Source organism: Callospermophilus lateralis, chromosome 3 (assembly GCF_048772815.1).
Source record: "Callospermophilus lateralis isolate mCalLat2 chromosome 3, mCalLat2.hap1, whole genome shotgun sequence".
NCBI lineage: Eukaryota > Metazoa > Chordata > Mammalia > Rodentia > Sciuridae > Callospermophilus > Callospermophilus lateralis.
Genome location: NC_135307.1, coordinates 130,978,437 through 131,003,360, shown reverse-complemented (window position 1 = coordinate 131,003,360; position 24,924 = coordinate 130,978,437). Strand labels below are relative to the sequence as shown.

Sequence of the window (24,924 nt, the reverse complement as noted above, 5' to 3'; positions counted from 1 at the left end):
TCCATTTTTTTCTCATGTTGTTTGTGTGTCTTCCCTTCTAGCACTGCATTACTGTTTTTACCCTGTATGCTTACAGTGCCCCTGCAGGTTCCAGTAACACTCCTTTGAGGGGAAGAACAATATTAACAGATCCCACTACAAACAATATACAACCTTAAAACAAATAGTTGCTATCAAGATGTTTACAGTTTGGTCACAATATACAGAAATAGCAAATTTAATTATTATCTACAATATAAACAGTAGGTTTGCAAAAGGGTTTACAGTTTCTGATGATGGTCAAAGAAGCGGGGGTGAGGTGTAGGATGAGATGTTGAGGAGTTAGAAAGTGAAGATAGAGTTATCAGATCTTAGGAAGTATGAAAGAGAAATCTAAAGAAGATGGTTAGTAGCAGGAGAAGAGAGAGAAAATGATTTTGGATAGACAAGTAAGTGGGAAGACAGTAGAATACATAAAACACACATAAATATCAAGGAAAAATAAAAAATGTAAAAATAGGAGAAAGGAGACTATATACAAGACAACTGTAATATACTATTCCAACATCCAAGTCCTCAGTATCCTAATTCGTGTAAAGTACTTTGTTTCACTTATGTTGGGGATGTGAGGGCGGGAGAATAAAGAGGGGGAAAGGGAAAAAAAACAAAACCTTGAATGTTTTGGTTGGAGATCAGTATCTTTCCTGCTTCCCTTCTCATTCAATAGGTGGGGTTGTCTGATATTTGCTACTCTCAGGATGGTGAAGGTTACCAGGGTGGGTGGGTTGGTCTTGGGTCCAGGGCACCTGCTGGTCCCAGTTGAGAGACTGTACCCCTAGGATCTCTCTTGTGTGATGTGGGTGCCTGGTCTTATTTCCTTATTTTGCCTGAAGACCTCATCGTTCCTGGTCTCTAAATTAGTCTCTAAACTGTAGGTCACTCACACTCTCCCTTTCTACTTCCTAATCAGGGACCTTTTTCTCTGGAGGCCTTGGGGGTTATGCTCTGGGGGCTGCGCACCTGTCTTAGAGAACTGTTTAGTATTGGGCAGTCACTGTGCTGGGTTAGTGGCTGCCAGGGAGAGGAGAGGAGTTGGGGATTTTAGGTACCTATCCAGCCGGTGTTCCAAACTGGGAGTTGCCTCAACTAAAGATGGCAACAAAGGTGACCCAAGATTGAAGCTGCTTTCAGCTTTGGGGAGTTGGATCCGGTGGTGGTTGGGCAGATGGCATTGGATGGTGTGTTCAGAGATGCAGCTTTGTGGCCTGCAGTATTGTGGCTGTCAGCTGTCTTCAAAGCCTGTGGGATGTCTTCAAGTTCAGGCAGGCTACCACGCATAGGGGAGTATGGCAGTGGCTGCAGAGCCCATAGATGGGGGCGACTAGGAGAGCCCTAAGTTGGTAGATGGGGATCCACACAGGAGTGTTGGCCAGAGTTCCTGCACATGGGCAGCAGCCAGATGTCCTGAGCGGGATTGGCATCTGGGATTCCTGTGTAGGTGGATGGCCAGGAGTCCTGTGCGGTTGATGCTGGTGACCCCGCTTCGGGCACCGGGGAGCCCTGCATGGGCGAGTAGTCAGGGGTCCTGCTCTGATGCTGAGGCCTGAAGCTCTGTGCAGCACAGGGGCCATGACTCCTGCATGGAAGCAGCTGTGGGGGGTCCTCTATCACGCTAGTGAAGCAGTATTCCCACTACTTGAATCACAGGTCACAGAGTGACACAGAATGCTGCCTCCTCCTAGCCCACCATCTTGGATTTCCTTACGTAGTCATCTTGATCAAAGATATAAGCTTGAATATTTATATTTATCCTTTCACACTTAAAAGATATAACCCTGGGATGGGGCTAGGGGTCCTGTAGGGATCACATCTGTCTTTTTCATCTTTATATTCCAAGCACCTGTCATGGGGCCTAGCACATAGTAGATACACAAGAAACAATGTTTGTTGAATGGTGAAGTATAAAATATAGTCAAATGGTATAAATAGTTAACATCATATGTATATTTATATTTACTGTCTCAGAACAGTTACACATAAGTGAGGCCCTAAGCAACTTAGTGAGACCCTGTCTCAAAATTAAAAAAAATAGAAAAAGAGCTGGGGATGTGCCCCTGACTTCAATCTCCAGTAAAATAAATAAATGAATGAATGTATGAATGAATGAATGAATAAATAAATAAATAAAATATAAGCTGCACATCAGTGGAGAATTTAGGAAGATAAAAAAAAAACAAAAATAAAAATAAAAGATCCTAACCCTTACCTGACTCCTGTTGAAAAATGAACCCATATATTATCTCTTCCCAAACAAGAAAGGAGTATTGATCTCACTTGTTTCTGTTCTTGAAACTAGAAACACCCCCTCTTTCTATGAGGTGCTCTGTCTTTTGAAAACAGAATAAATTTAACCTGAACAGATGAGAACTACTGATTCAGATTTAAGAGGTTTCAGGTGTATTTTCAACTTAGTATTTAAAAACAGGGATCTGTATCTGGGCTTCTGTGGTTCAGAGAGCAAGAGGAAATGATGGGCAATGGTGTCAATCATCTTTTGCTGCATTACACACTATCCTAAAGCATGGTGACTAAAAGCAAAAGTCATTTATTTAGTGCAAGGTTCTGTAGGTGAGCAGTTTGGGCTGGGTGCACTGGGTAGATCTGCTGGCACAGCTGATCTTGACTCTACTTGCTCACCTGTTGGCTGACAGCTGCCAGGTGAACTGGGGGTTTGATGATCTGAGATGGCTCTGTTGGGATGGTTTATCTCTGCCCCATGTGGTCTTTCACGTTCCCCCAGCTAGCCCACTCACAGAGAGAGTGAGCAGAAATATCTATGTTTCTTTCTAGCTCTAAAGTTTAAAGTCCAAACTCAATGTACATATGGTGTGGCTTACACTCCATTGTATTGGCTAAAGCAAGTTGAGGATGGACTCTCTCAGTGGGGGGAGTTTCAAAGTATTGTGGTTATTTTTACAATCTACTTGTGGCAACAAAATGTGAAGGGAAAGGTTTTGTAACTTTTATTAGATTCTCAGAATATGACCTCTGAAGTTAAAATATTTCAGATTATTTCACTCCTGAACTACAATAGCAAAAATGTTTAAAACATTGCTTGGGTGAGCTGGGACTGTGGCTCAGTGGTAGCGCACTTTGCCTGGCATATGTGAGGCACTGGGTTCGATTCTCAGCATCCCATGTAAATAAATAAAATAAAGGTCTATCAACAACTAAAACAAATATTAAAAACAACAACAACAACAACCACAAATATTACTTTGTGTATGACAATGAGATTCTTGCTGATTCCCACTGAAGGTCATATATTGACCTGAAAAAATCAAGATCATCTAGTGTATCAGTTAACTTCTGAGGAATAAACCATCCCGGAACTTACGGTTTAAAATAATACCATTTATCATGCTTATGATTCTATGGATCAGATGAGGCTGGTCCAGCTGGACTCTGTCATGTGCAGGCTGACCAGCTGATGGCTCCCATCCTGGGATGGGATGGTTGTGTGATGAGTGCCAGGCCACTTCTCTCTCATGAACAGATTGGTGAGGGCTGGTTCACAGCATGGCAGAAGAATTTCAAAGAAGCAAGTAGAAGCATACCAAGTTTCCTTGGGCCTAGCTAGGAGGCATCAACACAAGGCACAGGCCGAACCCAGACAGGAGAGGAGAGCAGCTCTAGGGAGGATGGAGAGCCCTGGCCATTCCTGTGATTTTCCATATACACTCTTCAAGAAAATTCTTATCATACCTTAAATTTAAGTTAGACACCATCTCCACTTATTCCCCCCCTCTATTAAATAGTTATACTCTGTCTGCAATAGTAGTAGTGCACATAGTAGAAGAAACCAAACTTGCCTTTAAAACAACCTACAATCCTTTCACCAATCAATGGCACTCCCTAACTACTGTTTTTTGTGTTTATATTAATATTTTAAAGGCATAAACAAATAATATTGATATAGTTTTTAAAGAAAACGATTAAACATATTTTCTTCTTCCAATTCATCCTCCTTATTCTTTAATCCAATCCCACTGGGGCCAGAGTTGCCTTTCTAAAAGGGTTCTCTAACTACGTTGTGCTTTATGAGGAATCTTTAGGGACTTCTTAATCACATCCTTCAGTTTGCGATGGTATGATCTGGCCTCTGTTTAGTGTTCAAATTTTATTTTCCTCCATTCTCACTTTGGACAGTTCAACTGAATTCTTGCTGTTTCTTGACCATATTTGCCTGACACTAGTGCTTCTCAATTGTCTGAAGGCATTTTTGGTTACCACAATGGTGTGTGTGTGTGCTACTTGCATTTAGTGGGTGGAGACCAGGGTTGCTGCTAAACATCTTACAATGTACAGCATAGCCCCCACAACAGAGAATTATCAGGTCCAAATATCAGCAGCACCAGGGTTGAGAAAACCACCCTACTCATCCCTGTTTCTGATTCATTTCTTCCATTCTGCCTCATCCTATAATTCCTTTCCTTCACTGCTGCATATTGAAATGTCCCCTGTCCTTAAAAAGCCAGCTCAAATGCCAAATGTTCTAAGAAACGGGTCTGGATGACTCACCGCCAGTGCCGTGGGCCTCAGAGTACTTTCTGTACATCACTGAAGTGCCTACCACTTAGAATGTTAATTATAATTTGAGTCTAGTACTATTATTTTAAATTGTTCTTGCCCCCCTTGGACTTTAGTTGAATGTTAGTGCATTAACTCTTTTGCTGAACTGCTTATTTCTGGATGACAATGCTTCTATTTTGTCATTATTCATATTGGAGCACCTGTGTACTATGTGCTTTATACACAGTAGGTGTCTAATAAGTCAAGACCAACAAGTAAGAAACATGTCTTCACGTGCCCTTAGATATAGTTATTCTTCCAGCAATTTTCATGAAGACTTAGATTTTAAAAACTAAACAAGTTAAATTAGAGTTTTCTTTTTGTTTTTAATAAATTAGGTAAAAAACTACGATAATTTTTATACAATGCACTTGTGTTTATTTCTGCAGCTGTTTAGTGAAAAAATAAGTGGTGCCGAAGGAACGAAGTTAGATGATGAATTTTTGGACATGGAAAGGGTAAGAGAGCATTTTTTTTCACTTGTATTTCTGTTTGGTTGTTTTTTCACATTAAATATATATATATATGTATACATATATATATATATTTAGTTATAGGTGGACACAGTATCTTTTTTTAATTTTTATGTGGTGCTGAGGCTCAAACCGAGTGCCTCACACATGCTAGGTGAGTGCTCTACCTCTGAGCCACAACCCCAAACCCCTTCCACATTTTTATTGGTACATTATAGTTGTACATAATAATGGGATTTCTTGTTCTATATTTGTACACACACAGTATAACAACATAATTTGGCCAGTATTACTCCCCAGCACTTCTTCCCTTCCCATTTTCCATGCCCTAGACTCTTTCCACTACTGATCTCCCTTTTATTTTTCATGAGATCTTCCCCTCCAACTTCATTTTCCTTTTTCCTCTTTAGTTTCCACATATGAGCGAAAACATATGATCCTTGACCTTCTGAGTTTGGCTTATTTCGCTTACCATAATGCTCTCATGTTCTATTCATTTTCCTGAAAATGATATAACTTCATTTTTTATGGCTGAATAAAACTCCATGTGTATATATACTGCATTTTCTTTATTTATTCATCTATTGATGGACACCTAGTCTGGTTCCATAGTTTAGCTATTCTGAATTGTGCATACACATGATTATGGTTATGCATGTATCACTGTAGTATGATGACTTTAATTCTTTAAGATAAATACTGAGGAGTGATATAACTGGGTCATTTGGTGGTTCTATTATTAGTCTTTTGAAGAGCTTCAATATTAATTTCTGTCATGGTTATACTAGGCACATTAGACCAGAGACAATGCGCCTACTAGAAGAAAATGTAGGCCCAAATCTCCATCATGTCTGCTTAGGAACCAATTTCCTCAAGAAGACACCTAAAGCACAAGAAGTAAAATCAAGAATCAATAAATGTGATGGCATCACCCTTAAAAGCTTCTCCACAACAAAGGAAACCATCAAGAATGTGAAGAGAGAGCTTACAGAATGGGAGAAAATTTTGCCACCTGTATCAGATAGAGCATTAATCTCCAGATATATAAAGTACTCAAAAACTTAACACTATGGGCTGTGGATGTGGCTCAAGCGGTAGCGCGCTTGCCTGGCATGCGTGCGGACCGGGTTCGATCCTCAGCACCACATACAAACAAAGATGTTGTGTCCGCCGAAAACTAAAAATAAATAAATAAATATTAAAAAACAAAAACAAAAACTTAACACTATGGACTGGGATTGTAGCTCAGTGCTGGAGCACTTGCCTTGCACGTATGAGGTACTGGGTTTGATCCTCAGCACCACATAAAAATAAATAAAATAATAAAAGGTATTGCATTCATCTACAACTTAAAATTAAAAAAAAACCCTTAACACCCCCTCCCCTAAAAAGCCCAACCCAATCAATAAGTGAGCAAAGGAACTGAACAGGAAATTCACAGAAGAAATACAAATGGTCAACAAATATATGAAAAAAGTGTTCAACATCTCTAGCAATTAGATATGCAAATTACAACTACTCTGAGATTCCATCTCACTCCAGTCAGAATGGCAATTATCAAGAATACAAGTAACAATAAATGTTGGCAAGGATGTGGGAAAAACGTACACTTATGCATTGCTGTTTGGAATGCAAATTGGTGCAACCACTCTGGAAAGCAGTATAGAGGTTTCTCAGAAACTTGGAATACAACTACAATTTGACCCAGATATCCCACTCCTTAGCTTATGCCCAAAGGATTAAAGTCAGCATACTACAGTGATGCAGCCACATCAATGTTCATAGCAGCTCAATTCACAATAGCTAATCTATGGAACCAACCTAAGTGCCCTTCGACAGATGAATGGATAAAGAAAATGTGGTATATATACACAATGGAATATTACTCAGCCATAAATAAATTATGGAATTTGCCAGTAAATGGATAGAACTGGAGACTATCATGCTATGTGAAATAAGCTATTCCCCAAAAAACAAAGGCTAAATGTTCTTTTCTGATATGAGAATGCTAACATACAATATTGGTGAGAAGAGAAGAATATAAGTTCAATGAAGTAGACAAAGGGGAATGAAGGGAAGGGGGGGTGATGGGAACAGGAAAGACAGTAGAATGAACTGGACATAATTTTCCTATGTTCATTGTGTTCATATATGAATACAAAACCAGTGTATCTCCTCCACATCATGTACATTCAAAAAATGGGATCCTAATTAGAATAAGTTATACTCCATGTATGTATAATATGACAAAATACACTCTACTATCATGTATATCTAAGTAGAAGAAATATTTTTGAAAGGAATAAATATAAATCAGCAAAACATATAATCCTGAAGGTATTTTTTAAGTTTTTTTTAGAGAAAAAATAAAAGGTGGGACATATGCAAAAATAAAATAAATTTTAAAAAACCCAATCCTACCAACAGTGTAAAAGTGTTCCTTTTCCTCCACATCCTTTTCAGCATTTATTATCCTTTGTATTCTTAATGGCTGCCATTATGACTTGAGTGACATAAAATCTCAACAAAGTTTTGATTTGCATTTCCCTAGTTGCTAATGATGTTGAACATTTTTTTATATATTTGTTGGCCGTTTGTATTTCTTCTTTTGAAAAGTATCTGTTTATCTTATTTCACAATTATTAATTGGGCTTTTTGGTGTTAAATTTTTTGAGTTCATTATGTATTCTGGATATTAATTCTCTGTTGGAAGAGTAGCTAGCAAAGCTTTTCTCCCATTCTATAAGGTTCTCTAAGAGATTAACAAGTATGAGAAACTGACTTTTGCTGTGATGTAAGATGTCCTTTACAGGATGTTAGAGTGGAACTAGGATTTTACATGTAGGTATGAATGGTACAATCCAGAAGGCAACATATTCACACTTCCAAATTCTGGAGGCTCCCTTGAGTCACTTCCAGTCTAGGCAGGCAGAGGAAGGATGGGATGTGGCTGATTGGTTCCCTCTAGTGGCCACAAGTCAGAATGCACAAAAGATGGGTCATCTTGCAGGAACTGAGAGTAATTGTCTTGTGTATCCTTGAAAATCAAAATCTGTTTCTGGGATAAGATCTTTCAAATTTGTATCAACTGATTTACTATCAGATTTTGTCCCTATATATTGCATCATCTATACAGCAAATAACTTTTATCCTGGTTTTTCCATTAGAGCTAGCATTATGAACTTGGATAGGCAATTTCATCTTTTCTCAACTGTGTCATGAAAGATGATAATGTGTGTTCTGTTTGCCTTATGTGATGTTTCAAGAATTATGCAGAATATTAATGTGTTTGCAATAACTTAGACAAATATGACCAGCTGGGTACAGAAATGATTGTAATATGATCCAGAGAAGATTGTATAATCTCTATCCCCTAACATGTTTCCTGGTCAGCTATGTAAAGGCTGACCTAGGAGCACTTAGTTTCCTTACCCTTTGTCTTGGGCTCTTTAAACAGTACCCTTATTCTAATAATTAGACTCCCCAGATGAAAGAGGGAGGAGATAAAGGAAAGCTTCTGTCCTCAGGCATAACATAAGGCCAGCCTGTAGCAGGTAGGGGAGATTTCAGCAGGTACTGGGGAAGGAATCTCTTCAGGATACCTTGACCCTGGATAGCCTGTCCTCCAAGGGAGTTCGGGTATTTCTGAATGAGAGGTATTAAGTTTCTAGAAATATTAATACCTTGAAGGGAAAAACTTATTTTGGTTTTGATTTTGGAAAAAAATTGCAATTTGAGAACCATGGAAACATTTTCACATCATTGAAATACCTGAAAGTACTTTAAGAAATCTCTTGGTATACAAAGGTAGTATGGGTAGCCTTGTTACAAACAAAATGATTCAGTTCAAATGTTAAATTTAAAAGCATATTTCAGGAGTTATAGTTGCAGTTGATGGACCAAGATCCCTTGTTTATCTCCTTTTCCTTCCAGAAATCCCAACAAGTAACAGAATAAATATAAAATCTGTTATCTGTTTTATTTCAACAGTGAAAAGCATGAAAATATATAATATGTGACCAGAAATTTTAAAGACTTCCTGAAAGAGATACATTAGATAGCATCAGATCCAGTTAAAACATCATACAGAAATGACAAAAGTAATGAAAAAAATACCCCATGAAAAATGCTGACCATACAAAAATAGAGGAGAAATAGTAACATCAAAGGAAAAGTTGATGCAAAAAGCATTAAATGGAAAAATAGCTTTGCTAAAAAAGTAAGAAAATGAAGTCAGTGTCAGGGAATGATAATAGTTATAAATCATTCTACACCACATAAGATAGCATCTAAATTTGTAAGGTAGAGCTTTCAGAAATACATAGCAAACTGACAAAAATCAGAGTAGAGGACATCACATACCTCTGTCATAGCATAACAGATTCAATTGGCTCATAGACAATTTGCATAAAATATGGTTATTAACTGTGATTATAAATAAATAGAGACATCTGCATTTCCCAAATGGAAAACACATTCTTTTGGAACAATCATGTACAGGGAAAAAAAAAACCTCCATAAATTTTCCAAAGTAAAAATCATAGAATGCAAAAATTACATGGAAAGTACAGTTTCCAAATTCTGAATGTTTGGAAATTCATAAACATGTAGAAACAATTTCTAGTTTAAAGAGGAAATGAAAAGTAAAATTACAGATTGCTCATGAGTGACAGAATTCTATGTTCAAGAGCAGTGATACATGGGCAAATCTTAAATGCATTTAATAGAAAAATAAAAGTTGGGGAAAAATGAATGACTCATGCAGTCCAAGAAATAGGAAAATAACAGGAAATCATATCACTCTAGGTAGAAAGTAGAAATAAATATGGTTAAAAATAGAACTTAATAAGATAAAAAACGGTAACAACAAAGAGACAGAAGCAATAAGGCCAAGAGCTGTTTTTTTTTTAAAGCCATAAAATGATAAACCAAGTGTGACCAAGAGGAAGAAAAGTAAAAACAAAAACAAAAACAAAAACAAAAATGACATAATGAAAAAGAAAGAGTATATTACCATTGGTATATTTTTTCCTAGCAAATATTTAAATAGCTCTCAGCACCCAGGGCTGCTAAGAGCCCTTTAAGTCAGAGGTGAGCCTGGGAGTTTATGACACCAGTTTTAGGACAAGCTCATGGGCAAGGTGACAACGTTAAATGGAAATTCCAGATTTAATCAACCAACAAACATGCCTTTACACCCCCATAGGCTTTACAAAAATAATATTTACCTCTTTACTTCCTCTATTTTTTCCTGATGGTTTGCCAAGATACTTGCATAGCATTTTGTTAACCTGAACACACACCAAACACACACACACACACACACACACACACACACACACACACAGTTATTTGTTTATTCTAAGACAGAGATTTTGTTTTGATTCTTTGCTTTTAAACTACATGGGTTGTTTTTTCAGGGTCCACCATGACTCCCTATATTTGCCCACGTGTTTGTTGGGCATTCTTTGTTGTTGTAAAGAGTTTATTTGCAGTTTTGATGCCTGGCCTGAGTTGGAAACAGCTCCACTATGCACATAGCAGGGCCTATAGTCCCTGGCAAGTTTTGGGTCTTTTGTTGCTTGATCTTTAAGCACTGTACTAGGCATTTTGATGAATCACGAGTGTTTTCCAGCCTGCTGGGTGAACAGGAAACATTTTAAAATTTTTTTAATATCTATTTTTTATGTGGTGCTGAGGATCGAACCTAGTGCCTCACACATATGAGGCAAGTGCTCTACCACTGAGCTATACAGCCCTAGCCCCCAGTTGCTTGGCCTTTAAAAAAATGATCCAGAAGGATCTAAAGTAGAAATTTTCCCCTGCTAATTCCTCTCATTGTCATCTCTGAAGGGTGCCTCTTATCTTTCTCATGGCTCTTCACATCCAAAGAAGGCTGAATACATCAAAAGGAGTACTCTGAACTGTGTTTTAATTAATATCTAATTGATTAAATTAATAAATCTACAGCCTAATTTTTCTTAAATTTTAAGCAGAACTTATGAATCTTGTTTACAGATTTAGTAATTTTTATATAAAATGATTTTTTATCTTTAATTTAGGTTTCATTAACATAGGCCACTCTCACACAGTGTGTGATTATCAGTGCTACAGCTTTTATTCATTTCTTGTCATTTCTGTACTGTCCTTTTATATTTTTATATTTTTCTGGTACTCCAAATTTAGGCATTGAGCTAAGGGGAACAAATACAATGTCAGGCTGAATGAGACTGCATGATTGAAAGCTTGTCACTGACTAAGTTGTAGTTTTTCAAATTACAAACATAAAACTTTTTCCTATTAGAAGTCACTCTGCAGCTCATCACCTTCTTTAGCAATGAATTTTGGGCATCTCTCCAGAACATGTACATCTTACTTATTTAGCTATTTTTCCTTATGACTAAAAAGTGCTTTTTATGTGGATGTTTATACAATTTATCATTTATCTAGTGAGTCAACTGTTGATTATAATTTAGATTATTTTAAATTCTTTTTAAAAGAATACTGTACTGGGTATTGAACTCAGGGGCACTCAATCACTAAGCCACATCCCCAATCCTATTTTGTATTTTATTTAATGAGACAGGTCTCACTGAGTTGCTTAGCACCTCACTTTTGCTGAGGCTGACTTTGAACTTTCGATCCTCCTACCTCAGCCTCCCCAAATCATTGGGATTACAGGCATGCACCACAGTGCCTGGCTATTTTAAATTCTTAACACTGCATTTTTGTGGGCTTACAAAATTACAAATGCAGCACATAAGACTGGCTTATGTGGAGCTATGGAAATTGCATATTTAACTGTATTGTATGTCCTCTTATTAGTTCCCTGTTAACTAGCAGTCAGAAAGTTCAGGAATGTTTTTTGCAGAAGAAAAGATTCAATCTTAATCTGGCAGGTTGGACTTTGAAGTTAACTTCTTCTGACTGTAGCACAAATAAATAGGTTTAGTTATATCACCAATGATTTATGATTATCTTATTGTTGGTTTCTGAGGTAGTTCTAATATGAGTCATTATTATGGTATCCTTCTTACATAAGCACAGATATTCAAGTTCACCCAGCAGATGAGGAGAGATTGGCTCATGTCTCATCTTGGTATTGAGAGATCTCCAAGTCTATGCAGTCACTGAATGAAGAGGAATGATTTTCCAAGTTCTGCACTATTACATTAATACTCATTTAAATGTTCAAAAGAAAAAGAAATTAGGCTTCTCTAATGGCATTGGGAGGAAGTGATGTTCCAACATTAAAAACCAAGAAATTGTTACCTCCCTCAAAAGGTTGCAAGCATTCATTTGGATTCAAATAATCATGATTGTGTTAGAAGTACACAATTAATAAAAATTACATCTCTATTTGTTCTTCTGAGAATTATCAAGTCTTCCATTTACTAACATTTCTACTTGTTTTGTCTTCTTTTAAGAAAATAGATGTTACCAATAAAGCTGTTGCAGAAATTCTTTCAAAAACCACTGAATATCTTCAGCCAAATCCAGGTAATGTTAGAAAATGTCTTGAAATATTCTATTATTTATTGGTTGTCATGGATGCTACGACCCCCTATTTACTTGACATTTGGTTGACATGATCTAGAAACAATTCACCTAGGTCCAAATAATGCTATTCAGTTTTTAAAAGTTGAATCTTACAGGTACAGTGGTTCATGCCTGTAATCCCAGTGCCTAAGGAGGCAGGAGGATCTCAAACTTGAAGCTAGCCTGGGCAACTTAGCAAGAAAGACCCCAACTGAAAATAAATAAAAATAAAATAAAAAAGGCTTGGGATGTAGCTCAGTGGTAGAGCACTACTGGGTTCAATTCCTAGTTCTAAAAAACAAAACAAAACAAAAAATAACAACAACAACAACAAAAAAACCTCCAATGACCAAAATAGTGAACAGTGGCAGTGAACAGTGGACAGTTGGTGAGAAGCAAAGCACATACCTCTATGGACTTTGGTTGGTATCATCTGATGGAGTGTTGCTCTTAGCAATAAGGCATGCTAAGCAAAGACATTTATGAAATGCTTTAGAAATCCACTAAACATTTTATAAGTATTTTCTTATCTATTTTTTTAAAATAAAAAATAAACGACTCTCATCCTGTTCTAAAGGATCATGTTCTTCCATCATGTATGTTAATTTGAAAGGACTTTCACATTATGGCTCAAATGCTAAAGAAATGAGGTGTGATAAACATGAAAAATACAGAAAAGCTACCAGTCACATCTTTGATGCAGAGGCCCCTATGCAGCATCCAGTGATGTGGTTTTCCTAAGAAACCAAGAGAGGGCGCCCAAGCCTTGAGTCTGTGGATTTCCCAAGCTGCCTTTCCTTTGTAGGGATTTATTATTTGCATGTAGTATCTGCAATTCCTTTGGCTGTGGGAATTGGCATAGAGATAACTTTCTGAAAATCTAGAAAGTGAAAATTTAAGAAAATAATTTTTATCATGTATCTAGGGAAGACAGCAAGTGTAAATATTGCTTTAAAATTGTTTTGATGATAGTAGCTTTAAAAACCATAATAATGTATCTTCTCCATGGCCTCATCAATGATTGAAATGATGAGTTCCTTTTTCTGTATATCAGTCTATAAATGTTTAATAATTGTCCCCTCTGTGCTAGAGGCTTTCTGGGGTGCTGGAATACACTGTCAGAGACTCCATCGTCAAGGAACTGACATGGAAAGAGGGTAGGGAAGCATTGGCTAGCAATCAAAGTGTCCACTGGCCAGTGGTCTCTAATCATTCCTGAAGAAGAGTAAGGGAGCCCTTCAGCTTCTAAAGTAGTCTAATGCCCTTCACTGAGTACACACCACATCCACTCTGACAGTGGGAACAAGAGCTGAATGCGTGTGTGTGTGTGTGTGTATGTGTGTGTGTGTGTGTGTGTGTTGGGGCGGGGGGAAGGGAGTGAAGCATTTGGGCCTGAGGACCCAGAGGATAAGTGCTTTGAGGCTGAGACACAAGGCTTAAAAGGCTGCCACTGCGAGTGTTTAAATCCTTGCTACTCAAAGAGTGGTCCATGGACCAGCATGATCTATGTACCCTAAGAGATTGCTGGAAACAGAATCTCAGGCTCACCCCAGATCTACTGAATCAGACTATATTTTAACCAGATCCCTGGGTTATTTGAACATATATTGAAGTTTGAGAAGCACAGTCTAAATTATGTTAAAAATAAGTATATCAAATACCATAAGCTAGTTTGTGTTTTACTCTCTTGCCTATAGAATGGAATTCCAAACTCTTAGCTTGATGTTAAACTGGTAGTTCCATTTACTCCATAGTGACCTCTCATTTTTGCACTGTTTTAATCTCTTCTTGGGTCAAACCAGCCAACTCCTTGTCCATTAATTATACCATAAGCGTACCCTCTTCCATGCTTTGCTGATACTACTTTCTGCACATTTTAGGGGAATATTTTAGCCTTTCTCTAGCGCATTGTCATTTTTTACTTTCCCTGCACCACCCCAAACTTTATTTTCATAATTACAATGCTTAAATTCTGCCTCCCAATAACCAGGTGTGAGCTCCTTGAGGAGAGGTCATAAGCACAATGTTGCACAGGACCAAAAACCAGTAAATACACATTGCCTATGTCAGAGGAAAGAAAAGAAAGTAAGAAGCAGTGACTGCCCATCACCTCCTTAGGGATGGAAGCTGAACTGTAGCTGGGGGACCATCAATGTAGGCCATTCACTATGGCAGGGATCTGTCTTCTCCTATTGGTTCTGCCTCTTGAGCATGTGCGGCCAACCTTCCTTGCTGTCATCTGTTTGAACCAATTATTGGAAGTGGTTAGATGAGGATGTTAATGATCAATTGGTAGTTTGAAACACCCACCTTAGCAATTTTGTTCTTAATTTGTGTTTGGTCCCTAGAAAAAAAATGGTCCGCATAGGTGTTGGTGTCTGACTTCAATTTGTTGATAATTTCAAGCATTCCAAAGTTCATCACTCTGGGTGATGCTTAGTATAGCCACACTTTCTTTTTATTTGGAGACCACAATATGTGCCATAATTTCTGTGTTCCACCATGGCTGTGCAACAGTGTGCTTAGCACCCACCTTGGTAAAGAGTCTAGAAAGTCATGTGAGAAAATGAAATAGGTCACACAATTGCATGCTTCAGGTCTCTGGCATTTTGTCTAAAACAACCTTGATTCTGGCAGCTATTTGCTAAATGCTGTTCCTGTCATTCCACCTTGTAACTTTAAGGAATTACAAATGACAATGTTTTTAAGCATACAGAGCTAAGCTAGGAATGCTGAACACTGTGTCGAAGATCCGAGGACAGGTGAAGACCACTGGATACCCACAAACAGAAGGCTTGCTAGGGGACTGCATGCTGAAGTATGGGAAGGAACTCGGGGAAGACTCCACCTTTGGTGAGTATTTACAGCTCTCCTAACAGAGCTGAGGATGAATACCTCCTGTGTTAGTTGTAAGTTGTGCACAAGATTTTCAACTCAACAGTTTTACAATTTTTTAATATTATCAAAGTAATGCATACTCACTCCAGGGGGTTTAGGGGAAAAAAAAAGGAAAATGCTAACATCACCTATGATTTCCACTGATAGGCCCAGTTAAACTCTTTTGCTATCTATCCTTTATACCTTTTGTTTATTCTTAGGTATAGTCACATATAACTTTAAAAATAAAACTGGATTACAGTATATATATACATCCTTTTATAACTTGTTTTTTCCCACTATACTGTGATCCATGCTTTAACAATCTTCTACAATATTTTTTAATTCTTACTTTTTATTCTTTTTAGGTATACATCACAATAGAGAGTGTATTTTGACAATATTGTTTTTTTAAAGGCAGCATAATATTTCAAGTATCATACTTCAACCAGCTACATTTTACATTTACTAGATATAGTAAACTAGATGAGTCCTTATTATAGACCAAACTTTTATTTTCTAAGTTTGTTTCTTGTCTTTCCCTTATGTTTCTTGATCTGTATCGTCTTTTGATCCAGTGTCTCTTGTTGTAAGTACTGTAGTTTTAAAAATATTTTTAAGTTGTATTTTACTAAAGTTTCCCCTTGTTATTTTTCTTCATGTAAAAAAATCTTTATGTAGCATTTATAATAATCTTTTTTTCATTGACAGATCTTTAGGGATACCCCAAATCATGTTTCTTGACATTTTTTAGAGGAAATTCTTAGTAGTGAAATTGCTGGCTCAAGAATAGGCCTGTTTTTTTTTTTTGGATTTTGGAAGTGTATTCTTAGTGACCCACCAAAAAGGCTGTACCAGTTTGATGTTCCTACCTGGAGTATATGAGAGTGTTCCCCAACATAGTTTCTAAATTTAATATTTGTGTTTTTAGTTTACTTTTACATAACTTATAATTTGATGTATGGCATATAAATATGACATCTTGCTGCTTTTTTTCTTTACTTTTAGAGATATGATGAAGCAGAATTGTATTCATGTTTGTCATTGTTTTCATGAATGTATATTTATGTCCTTTGCCTATTCTTCCCTTAAGTTTTTTTTTTTCCTTTATTGGTCTTTGAGCTAATGTCGGATAGTTGCTCTTTGCCTGCCTTACATGATGATAAAGTTTTGTCCTAGGTAGACATTTACCTTCTGACTTTGTATATAGAGGTCATTTTTAATTTAATTTTTTCATTACAAGGGATTAAACCAAGGAGTGCTCTCCCACCGAGTTACATCCACATCTCTTTTTACTTTTTATTTTGAGACAGGGTCTCACTAAGTTGCCCAGGCTGACCTCAAACTTGTGATCCTCCTGGCCTCATCCTCCCAAGTAGCTGGGGAAACAGGCGTGTGCCATTTTACCTGGCTTGAGGTCATTTTAGTGGAAGAAAGATTTTTATTTTTCTTTTAGTGGAGCTTATTAGTCTTCCTTTATGTTTTCAAGCTTTGCCATCATGTTTAGAAAATCTTTTACATCCCTACCCCCTGAGAATTATATAAATGTTTATTTGTACTATTTTTGATACATATGCTTCCTTTTCTTAATTTTGTTTTTCCAAGCTCCTGAGTTTATTGGAGATATGGTACAATAGGATTCTAATTTTGTTTTCTAACAAATAAATAGCTGGTTGTCTCAGTGCTTTATTAGCAAGTTCAACTTTCTCTGCTGAGTTGAGATGACCCTTTATTGTAGGCTGACTTTTTATTTTTAACGTTTGATTCTATCCTTTCTCTTCAGTTTCTCCATCTGAGTCCTGTTTTGATGCACAGTGTCATAATGTTTTTAAGTATTATAGTTTTAAAGTATTTTAAAATATACTTTACTGAAGTCTCCTCTAATTATTTAATCACAAAAACCACATGGACACACTTGTCAATTTCTGTTTATTCAGATGAAGCTTAAGTCGTTTTAAATCTCCTTTATTAAACTTGGGAGTTCATTACATTTTTGATTGAGATGGCTTTAAATTAATACATTAAATTGAGGCTGAGTTGAATTAAATATATTAAGTCTTCTGGAAGAATCTGGCATGGTTGCTATTCATGTGGTGCTAACAAAGCAGGGTATTGAAGTTGAGAGATCAAGTATTTGGCCTATAATAAGGACTCATCTAGGAAATCAGAAAAAAATCTTTTGGGGAAAAAAATTTCTAGTGTTAAAGCATTTAATTGGTGACAGAGGGTAGCACTATTCTTCAGGGTAGTAAAATGTGATTCTTATTTTTTTTTAAGGGTTGGTGGCAATAGGATGGCCTGTTTTTCTTACCAGGAAGGTCCATTAGTGGAGAGAATATGTGGGCTGCCAAGCAGACCCTGAGATCCAAGGACATTCCTGCTGTGCACCTGGCCACTGTGTCTGGGCTGTGACAGCCAGACAATTTGGTAGCTTCCCAGGTGTCCAGCCACTTGAAGAAACTTGGATTAAGGGAGAGAACTGATGTCAGCATGGTATCAGGGACAGATGGACTTTTCCTGTTCTGAGGGAGAAGCTGTGCTGATGGATGCTTTCTTCTTGGGGCCATATGCTAGAATCTAGAGTGCAGATACCTCAATGGGTGGAGGCTCTGCCCCTCACCTTTATGGAATTCAACACATCTAATCTTGTGCAGAAAGAGGGAATTCTAGGGAGGTGATGGCCAATATTCAGAATATAATCTTTGGAGTCTTCAGAGAAACATATTTGAGAATGTTTCTATCACAACTAAATAAACTAGCCTAGTGAGGTATGGGCCCTTGTAGAAGAGAAGGCAGAGGGGTCAGAAGCATTACCCTCCAATTGGTTTTGGCGGCTAACTGGGCAAGAAAGAGCCTCTAGGCTAGGCAAGCACTTCCTGTCTCCATTTAAGAAAGATTTAGAAGCAAACTCTGGAGAGTTGTGTTCAGGAAATTTGACCTCCTAGGAGCAATGAAGCTCCCAGTGGGTCAAAATGGAGTTCCGGCCAGCTTTAATTTAAAATGATGATTTCCACTTTTTTTTTTTGGCAATGTCCTGTCTCATACATTTCCTTTTTTAAAAAAGTGAGATGAGGCAGATCTTGCTATTTCTGTCTACTGGTGAATAAATTGTCTATGCCCTTGACTGGAAGGTGAAACAACTCAGAGGTCAGATTTGGGGTGGACCTTCAGGTCTTCAAGTGAAGGAACTGAGAGAACCCAAAACCTCATCTTTTTAAAGATCAACTTGGGAAACCCCCATGTATAGGAAAAATTGTTCGTTCTAGTGCAGAATTTCCCAGGGACATCTTCTAGAGAACCTGCAACCACATTGTGCACAGCACCCAGGACACCTGTTTTGCAGGGATCTTGCAAATTACATTAGATTTACTGGGTCAAGATGCTGGAGCATAATCCAGCAAAAACTGCCTGTCACTACCCAAGTCCCACAAGGCTGGCCCACAAGGCTGGCCCAGGCCTCCTTGCAAGAACAGACTGACATCTGCTGACAGGATGTCACACCTGCAGCTCAGGATGACCTTAGAGAAGATTGGAAGCTTTAAAAAGAATTCTTATGCTGGGAGGAAGTTTACAGCAGAATGACTAAGATTTCTACATTTAGCAGTAATACATATTAGCCTAAGGTAGCTTACATATTTTTCTCTGGGAATTGAATTACATGTTAAACATTATGCATATCCAAAAGCTATATGGTTTTGTGAAATGAGTCTGATTTCTCCACTCAAGAATTTGGCTTGGTTTGTTCTTCTCTTAAAACAAAACAAACAAAAAACACCCCAAACCACCTATAGAGATGCAAGGATTCGGGGAATGGCTCCAAGAAGATCCCACAGCTAGAAGCTGAGAAGAGGCTTTGTTTATTTCTATTGTAATCATTATTGGTTAATACTTAGCCCCTGATGAGTGAATCCTTTCATTGTTTACAAAGAGAGATTTCATTCCTGAGCTTCTAAGGAACCTTTGGTGCCAGTTTCCAGAAGTACCAGTTTTTAAAAGGAGCTTTATCTCCACCTAGTGGTCAAAATGGTAACTTTTTATTTCATGTGGTTAAAGTGCAGAAGGCAGAGAAGAAAATGTAGAAAACAGGACGTCTTTTATTTTTTCCTTTCTTGTTTCTTATGAGTCAGGATCCAAAGGTCCCAGAGTGAGGGCATTATTATACCATCATCCACAAACCTTTTGGAAATAATTTATTAAATATCACTGTTAACCTAGAGAATTCTCCTCAAGAACCTTTTTTGTTTGTATTTTCTATCCAAGGGAATGCATTGATAGAAGTTGGTGAATCCATGAAACTCATGGCTGAAGTGAAAGACTCTCTTGATATTAATGTAAAGCAAACTTTTATTGATCCACTTCAATTACTACAAGACAAAGATTTAAAAGAGATTGGGGTAAGTTTTCCATGCTGTAAGTATACTTGTTTATATTTATATAATTATAAAATGGTGTATATATTTAAAAATCATTAGAAGGTTTATGTAGGGACTCACCAAAATCATCATCTTATTTTGGGTACTGAAAAATAATTGTTACATTTTTCTGGACTCACTGTGAAACAGTGCCAGGATCAATTAGGATCAGTTAGTCATGTCTGCCATGGGGATGGGGGCATGATGATTGGTGTGGATGCAAGCTACAGTTCTCCAGCTTTATAATTCTGTATCTCATAGAAGCCAGCTAGAAGCTAGGCTAAATATTCATATTTCTGTAGCCATTTCTCACATAACAAAATGACTCCATTGTAAAAATCATATCAGATTGCATTTTTAATATATTTCTTAGTTGTCAATGGACTTTATTTATTTATATGCTGTGCTGAGAATCAAACCCAGTGCCTCACATGAGCTGAGCAAGTGCTCTATCACTGAGCCACAAACCTAGCCCTTATATTGCATTTTTTGATCCATCATGAATGGGAACGATGAACCCCCATGGATCCAGCTTGTGTGGTAGAGATGGGGCTAGGGAAATGGGAGCTTGTCTTGCCTTCCCTGCTTGCACAGTGACCGTGAGGTATTTCTGCATCCCAGGATCAGAGAAGGAACTGATAATGTCAGTTTGTTGGTTCATTCATCCAACAATTGTGTATGGGGCCTGTTGTGTCCTGTCACTGTGGTGGGCACTGGCTGTATGTTGCTAAGCCAGACCAGGTACATGCTGTTGTGAAGTTCACAGATATAGGGTAGAGAGACAGCTAACAGTTATAATACACCGTGATGGGTGCTGTTGGAGAGACAAGCCCAGGAATGCCAAGGGGAAGGTACCTCCCTCAGCTTGGCTAGGTCAGGGAAGGCCTCCTGGAAGGGGAGAAACTGGCCAGCCATACTCAGGTGGGCAGAACCTCCAGCAAAAGCTGGCCAAAGGCCCAGGCCCATGAAAGCAGAAGTCCTATGTGTGGGTGCTATGGCCAGAGCATAGGGTGCCTCTGGGATTGGGGAGATGTGGAGGAAGGGAAGGTTTAGAAAGTCCTGGATATCTGAATAGGCATTTTCAGTGTATTTTGAAGGTAAAGGATATGGGGGTTGGTGTGTGAAATCCTCAAAGGTTAAATGAAAAACGAAAGCTGCCATTCAGGAACTCCTAAAACACACCACTCCCTACCTGGATGCTCCTTTGCCCCCTTATGTACCATCCTTTCCTTCCATCTTAGGGAAAGCATGTCTGTGTTGCTGTTGTAGGCCAGTAATGTTGAAACACATCAACACAGCAGTTCTTCACTCTGGGCTTCACAGTTCGCCCCTTCAGTCTATTCTCCATGCCATGGCTAGAGCAATCTTCCTAAGATACCAGTCCTGATAGCTTCCTACTGACCTCGGAATAAAGATCCAATAACGTGGCCCTAGCTCCAGCTTCCCTCTGTGGCCTTATTGCTCTTCCTTGCCCAGTTGAACTCTCTGCCCAGCCTCACTGAATTGCAAGAAGCTCCCAGGCAACATTCTGCTTTGTACTCTCTTATTTGTTGTCTTTCTCCTTCCTAAGCCATCTCAGATCTCAGCTGATATTTTCCTCTGGGAAGTTCTTTGTACTCTCTCCATACACAGTGAGGTATGCTTCTATACTCCCTGTGCCATGAGCATCATTGCTTGGCTATGTCTGTAGTTGGGCAGTAAGTTCTTTGGGGTAAGGAATCAGCTCTCTTCACTGCTGGACCCTCAAGGCTTCCACATGGATTGGGCTCACAAATTGTTATTGAATGGATGATTCCAGGGAAGAAGTGATATTCTGGGTTGTGGAGATACCGAAACTTCTTTTCCAAATGCAGAGCCTTAAAACTAGATACCTCCTGTTTTAGTCAGCTTTTTTTTTTTTTTTTTGGCAGTTGTCGGGGAGCTCTTGGTTTCAGAGGTCTCAGTCCATAGATAGCACCATTCTTCAAGACTGGGGGTGGGGGCAGAAGAGTGTGACGGAGGGAAGGACTCACATGATGATCAGAAAGCAGAAAGAGAGAGACTCCATTCTCCAGATACAAAATATATACCCTAAAGTCATGCCCCCAATGACCCAAGCCCTCCAGCCACACCCTACCAACCTTTAGTTAACACCCATTTAATCCCTATTAGGGGATTAATTCACTGATTGGGATAAGGCTCTCATAACACAATCATTTCACTTCTAAACATTCTTGCATTGTCTGACGCATGAGCTTTTGGGGGACACTTAATATCTAAACCATAACATCTCCTTTGCTGAATCAGAACAAATTCATTTCTTCTTGTTCTATTGCTCCCAAGGAAGGCCACACAGAAAGTCAACTGTTTAACATTGCGCTTTTGACAGCCTGGTCTGTAGGGTTGCTAGAGATGGACTTGAACCCTGTGTAGTAAGTGCAACAAAATAATTTCCTTAGAGGCATCTTGTTACTCAGCTGCTGTTTGATACAGAATTTGTATCAATTTAAACTGAAATTATTAGATGATTAATTGTTAAGAATTAGGAAACCTTTCATAGTCTCAACTCTGCTCTGTATCATAGAAATCAAGATTCAAGAACCTGTTCGTTTATCATATGACTAACTTACAGCTGTACATATGAAGATGGAGAGGGATTTAGGGTCTTGCTGGAAGTAGCAGATCATGCAAAAAGGATGCTTCTGCCCTTCAGTCTTATCAGCCCTTCTCACCTCATTGTTATGAAAACAAAACCAGAGCCTCCCAAATGAAAAGTGCAAGTTACCTATATGCCTGAGGGAATCTCAGTTTTCAAATATACTTTAGATATCAAATGTCTGTTTTCTAAGGTTTATAGTCATACTTTCTGAGAGACCCCTCCATTTACCTGAACAGTCATCTGCTCTACACTGTTTTGTGTTTTTATACTGGGGAATGAATTCAAGGGGCACTTGACCATGGAGCCCAGCCCTATTTTGTATTTTATTTAGAGACAGGGTCTCACTGTGTTGCTTAGTGCCTTGCTGTTGCTAAGGCTGGCTTTGAACTCGAGATCCTCCTGCACCTCTGGGATTAAAGATGTGCCCCACTGCACCTGGCTCCATACTATTTTTTACCTGTGATTCCCTACTTGAACACAGATTGTGATGGGGAACTTACTACCACAGCTCTAATAAGCCTCATGGCTGCATCTCATTAAAAGGATTATAGTATCATTTAGAAATCTCTACATTTCAGAGGTTACCTTTTTATGCAATTTATTCAGTAATTGTTTGGAAAAATTATAGAAGATTCATAAATATCCTGGGAGATACTAGAAATGTGTGTTTTTATATTCTCAGTGGAGTTGACAACAGAAATGCCCTTATTTTTTGTATAGTTAATTCAGTTAGAAGTTAATCTTGATGTTAATAGAGCTGAAGTGAGGGGACTGAGTAGAGATACTGCATCTTCATGTCCCAGACAGACACACATTTGTCTTATATCACCTGTCCATCCCTTCCTTTTTTCATTCTGCAGACATTTCTGAGGACTTGTAGAGCAGGCAGCCTCCAGCAGGGATTGAAGTGCACACAGCAGAAGTACAGGGACAGGTTCCTGCCCTCTGGAATTTAGGCTGAGAAAAAGTAGTGACTATTTGCTTAGAAATAATGAAGTGGGGTTTTTTTTTGTTGTTGTTGTTTTGTTTTTTAATGGGGGGAATGACACTTTGTGCATGTAACAATCCTTTGAGGGTTTCCTTTCCTCCTCCTACTTTTCTCTCTCTCTTTCCCCCTCTTTCTTTAGCACCACCTGAAAAAATTGGAAGGCCGCCGCCTGGATTACGATTATAAAAAGAAACGAGTAGGTAAGATACCAGATGAAGAAGTCAGACAAGCAGTAGAAAAATTTGAAGAGTCAAAGGAGTTGGCTGAAAGAAGCATGTTTAATTTTTTAGAAAATGATGTAAGTATTTAAGTCAAACAAGAGACCTTAATGTACATGAATAAAACACTGATCAGCATGTTGAAAACCTCTAAAGTCTGAGTTGTTATGGAAGTTTTTAGAATGTTCAGTAGCCATTATTTCCAGCCTCAAAGATAGGGTCAGACATCCAGCAAGCCCTAACTCAGGTCTGGAATCTTGGGAAGCCCTGTTTATCCAAGAGATATTTTGAGTGGGCCCCAGGGAGGTAGACTTGTCTCAGAAGATGGCAAAGTAAACTGGCCTTTGTGTTTGAGGCCACATTTGTGGTTTCACAGGAGAATAGAAAGCCCAGATCATAGATCAGTTTGCAGTTCTTAAGACTGAACAGCACTGTAGGAGCCAAATGTTTGAGGATGAGGGCCTTTCTCCCCTGCAGCTCTCTGAGGCCTTTACTCATCAGAGTGAACATTTGGTACTCAAAAGCATGACCTGCGTTTTTTTAGCTGCTCCATAGGGGTGCTTGTGAAACTGGGGACTGGGAAGGTTTTAGATCATAGCACCTAGAAATGCCAATCTTCTCTTGTACCAGTCCTGGCATTAACTAACCAGCTTTTATTTGATTTTTCCAAGTGACATCGAATGAAATGGGGATGAGTAATTCCCCATGGCAAGCTGAGGGCTTCCCTTATTTGCCTTGGTTATGAGGAGTCACTTGGCATCTTTACTGCCTGAGTGGAAAAGGCCACAGCCACCTGCCTTCTACTTGAGTCCCTGACTCAGGTCTTAAATCAGCCTGGCCTCAGTGAAACCATGAGCTGTCTTGGCCAGCATTAGCTTTGGACTCATTTGTTAAACTTTCAAACCTGTGACACAAGTCAGGGGATTTATTTATCCTCAAAAACATATCATACTTATAGCTGCTTGTTAAAAAGTACACCAAGGTCTTTCATCTTCTGAATCAGTTCAAAAAAAATGTATGAAGCACGTTCTAGTCCATGGCGATGTGTGGAGGAACTATATCCAGTAATGACAATTCATTAAATCCCAGAAGACTAATTTTCCCAAATGGAGAAATCGGTTTGAAATTTCTCATGCCCATTAAACCATCGAGAATTGAAAAGTACACT

At 38.4% G+C, this 24,924-nt stretch overlaps 1 protein-coding gene across 1 annotated transcript in view; it reads left to right on the top strand.

The window, feature by feature from the left end:
• Window positions 1-5,006: 5,006 nt before the first annotated feature.
• Sh3gl3 (SH3 domain containing GRB2 like 3, endophilin A3) overlaps window positions 5,007-24,924 on the top strand; it is a 57,385-nt gene continuing 37,467 nt past the window's right edge. Inside the window, exons 1-5 of the mRNA XM_076848768.1 lie at window positions 5,007-5,069; window positions 12,512-12,584; window positions 15,333-15,476; window positions 19,761-19,894; window positions 23,678-23,836. Of these exons, the coding sequence (XP_076704883.1) occupies window positions 5,061-5,069; window positions 12,512-12,584; window positions 15,333-15,476; window positions 19,761-19,894; window positions 23,678-23,836 (519 nt within the window). The 5' untranslated portion in view covers window positions 5,007-5,060. The remainder of the gene's footprint in view (window positions 5,070-12,511; window positions 12,585-15,332; window positions 15,477-19,760; window positions 19,895-23,677; window positions 23,837-24,924) is intronic.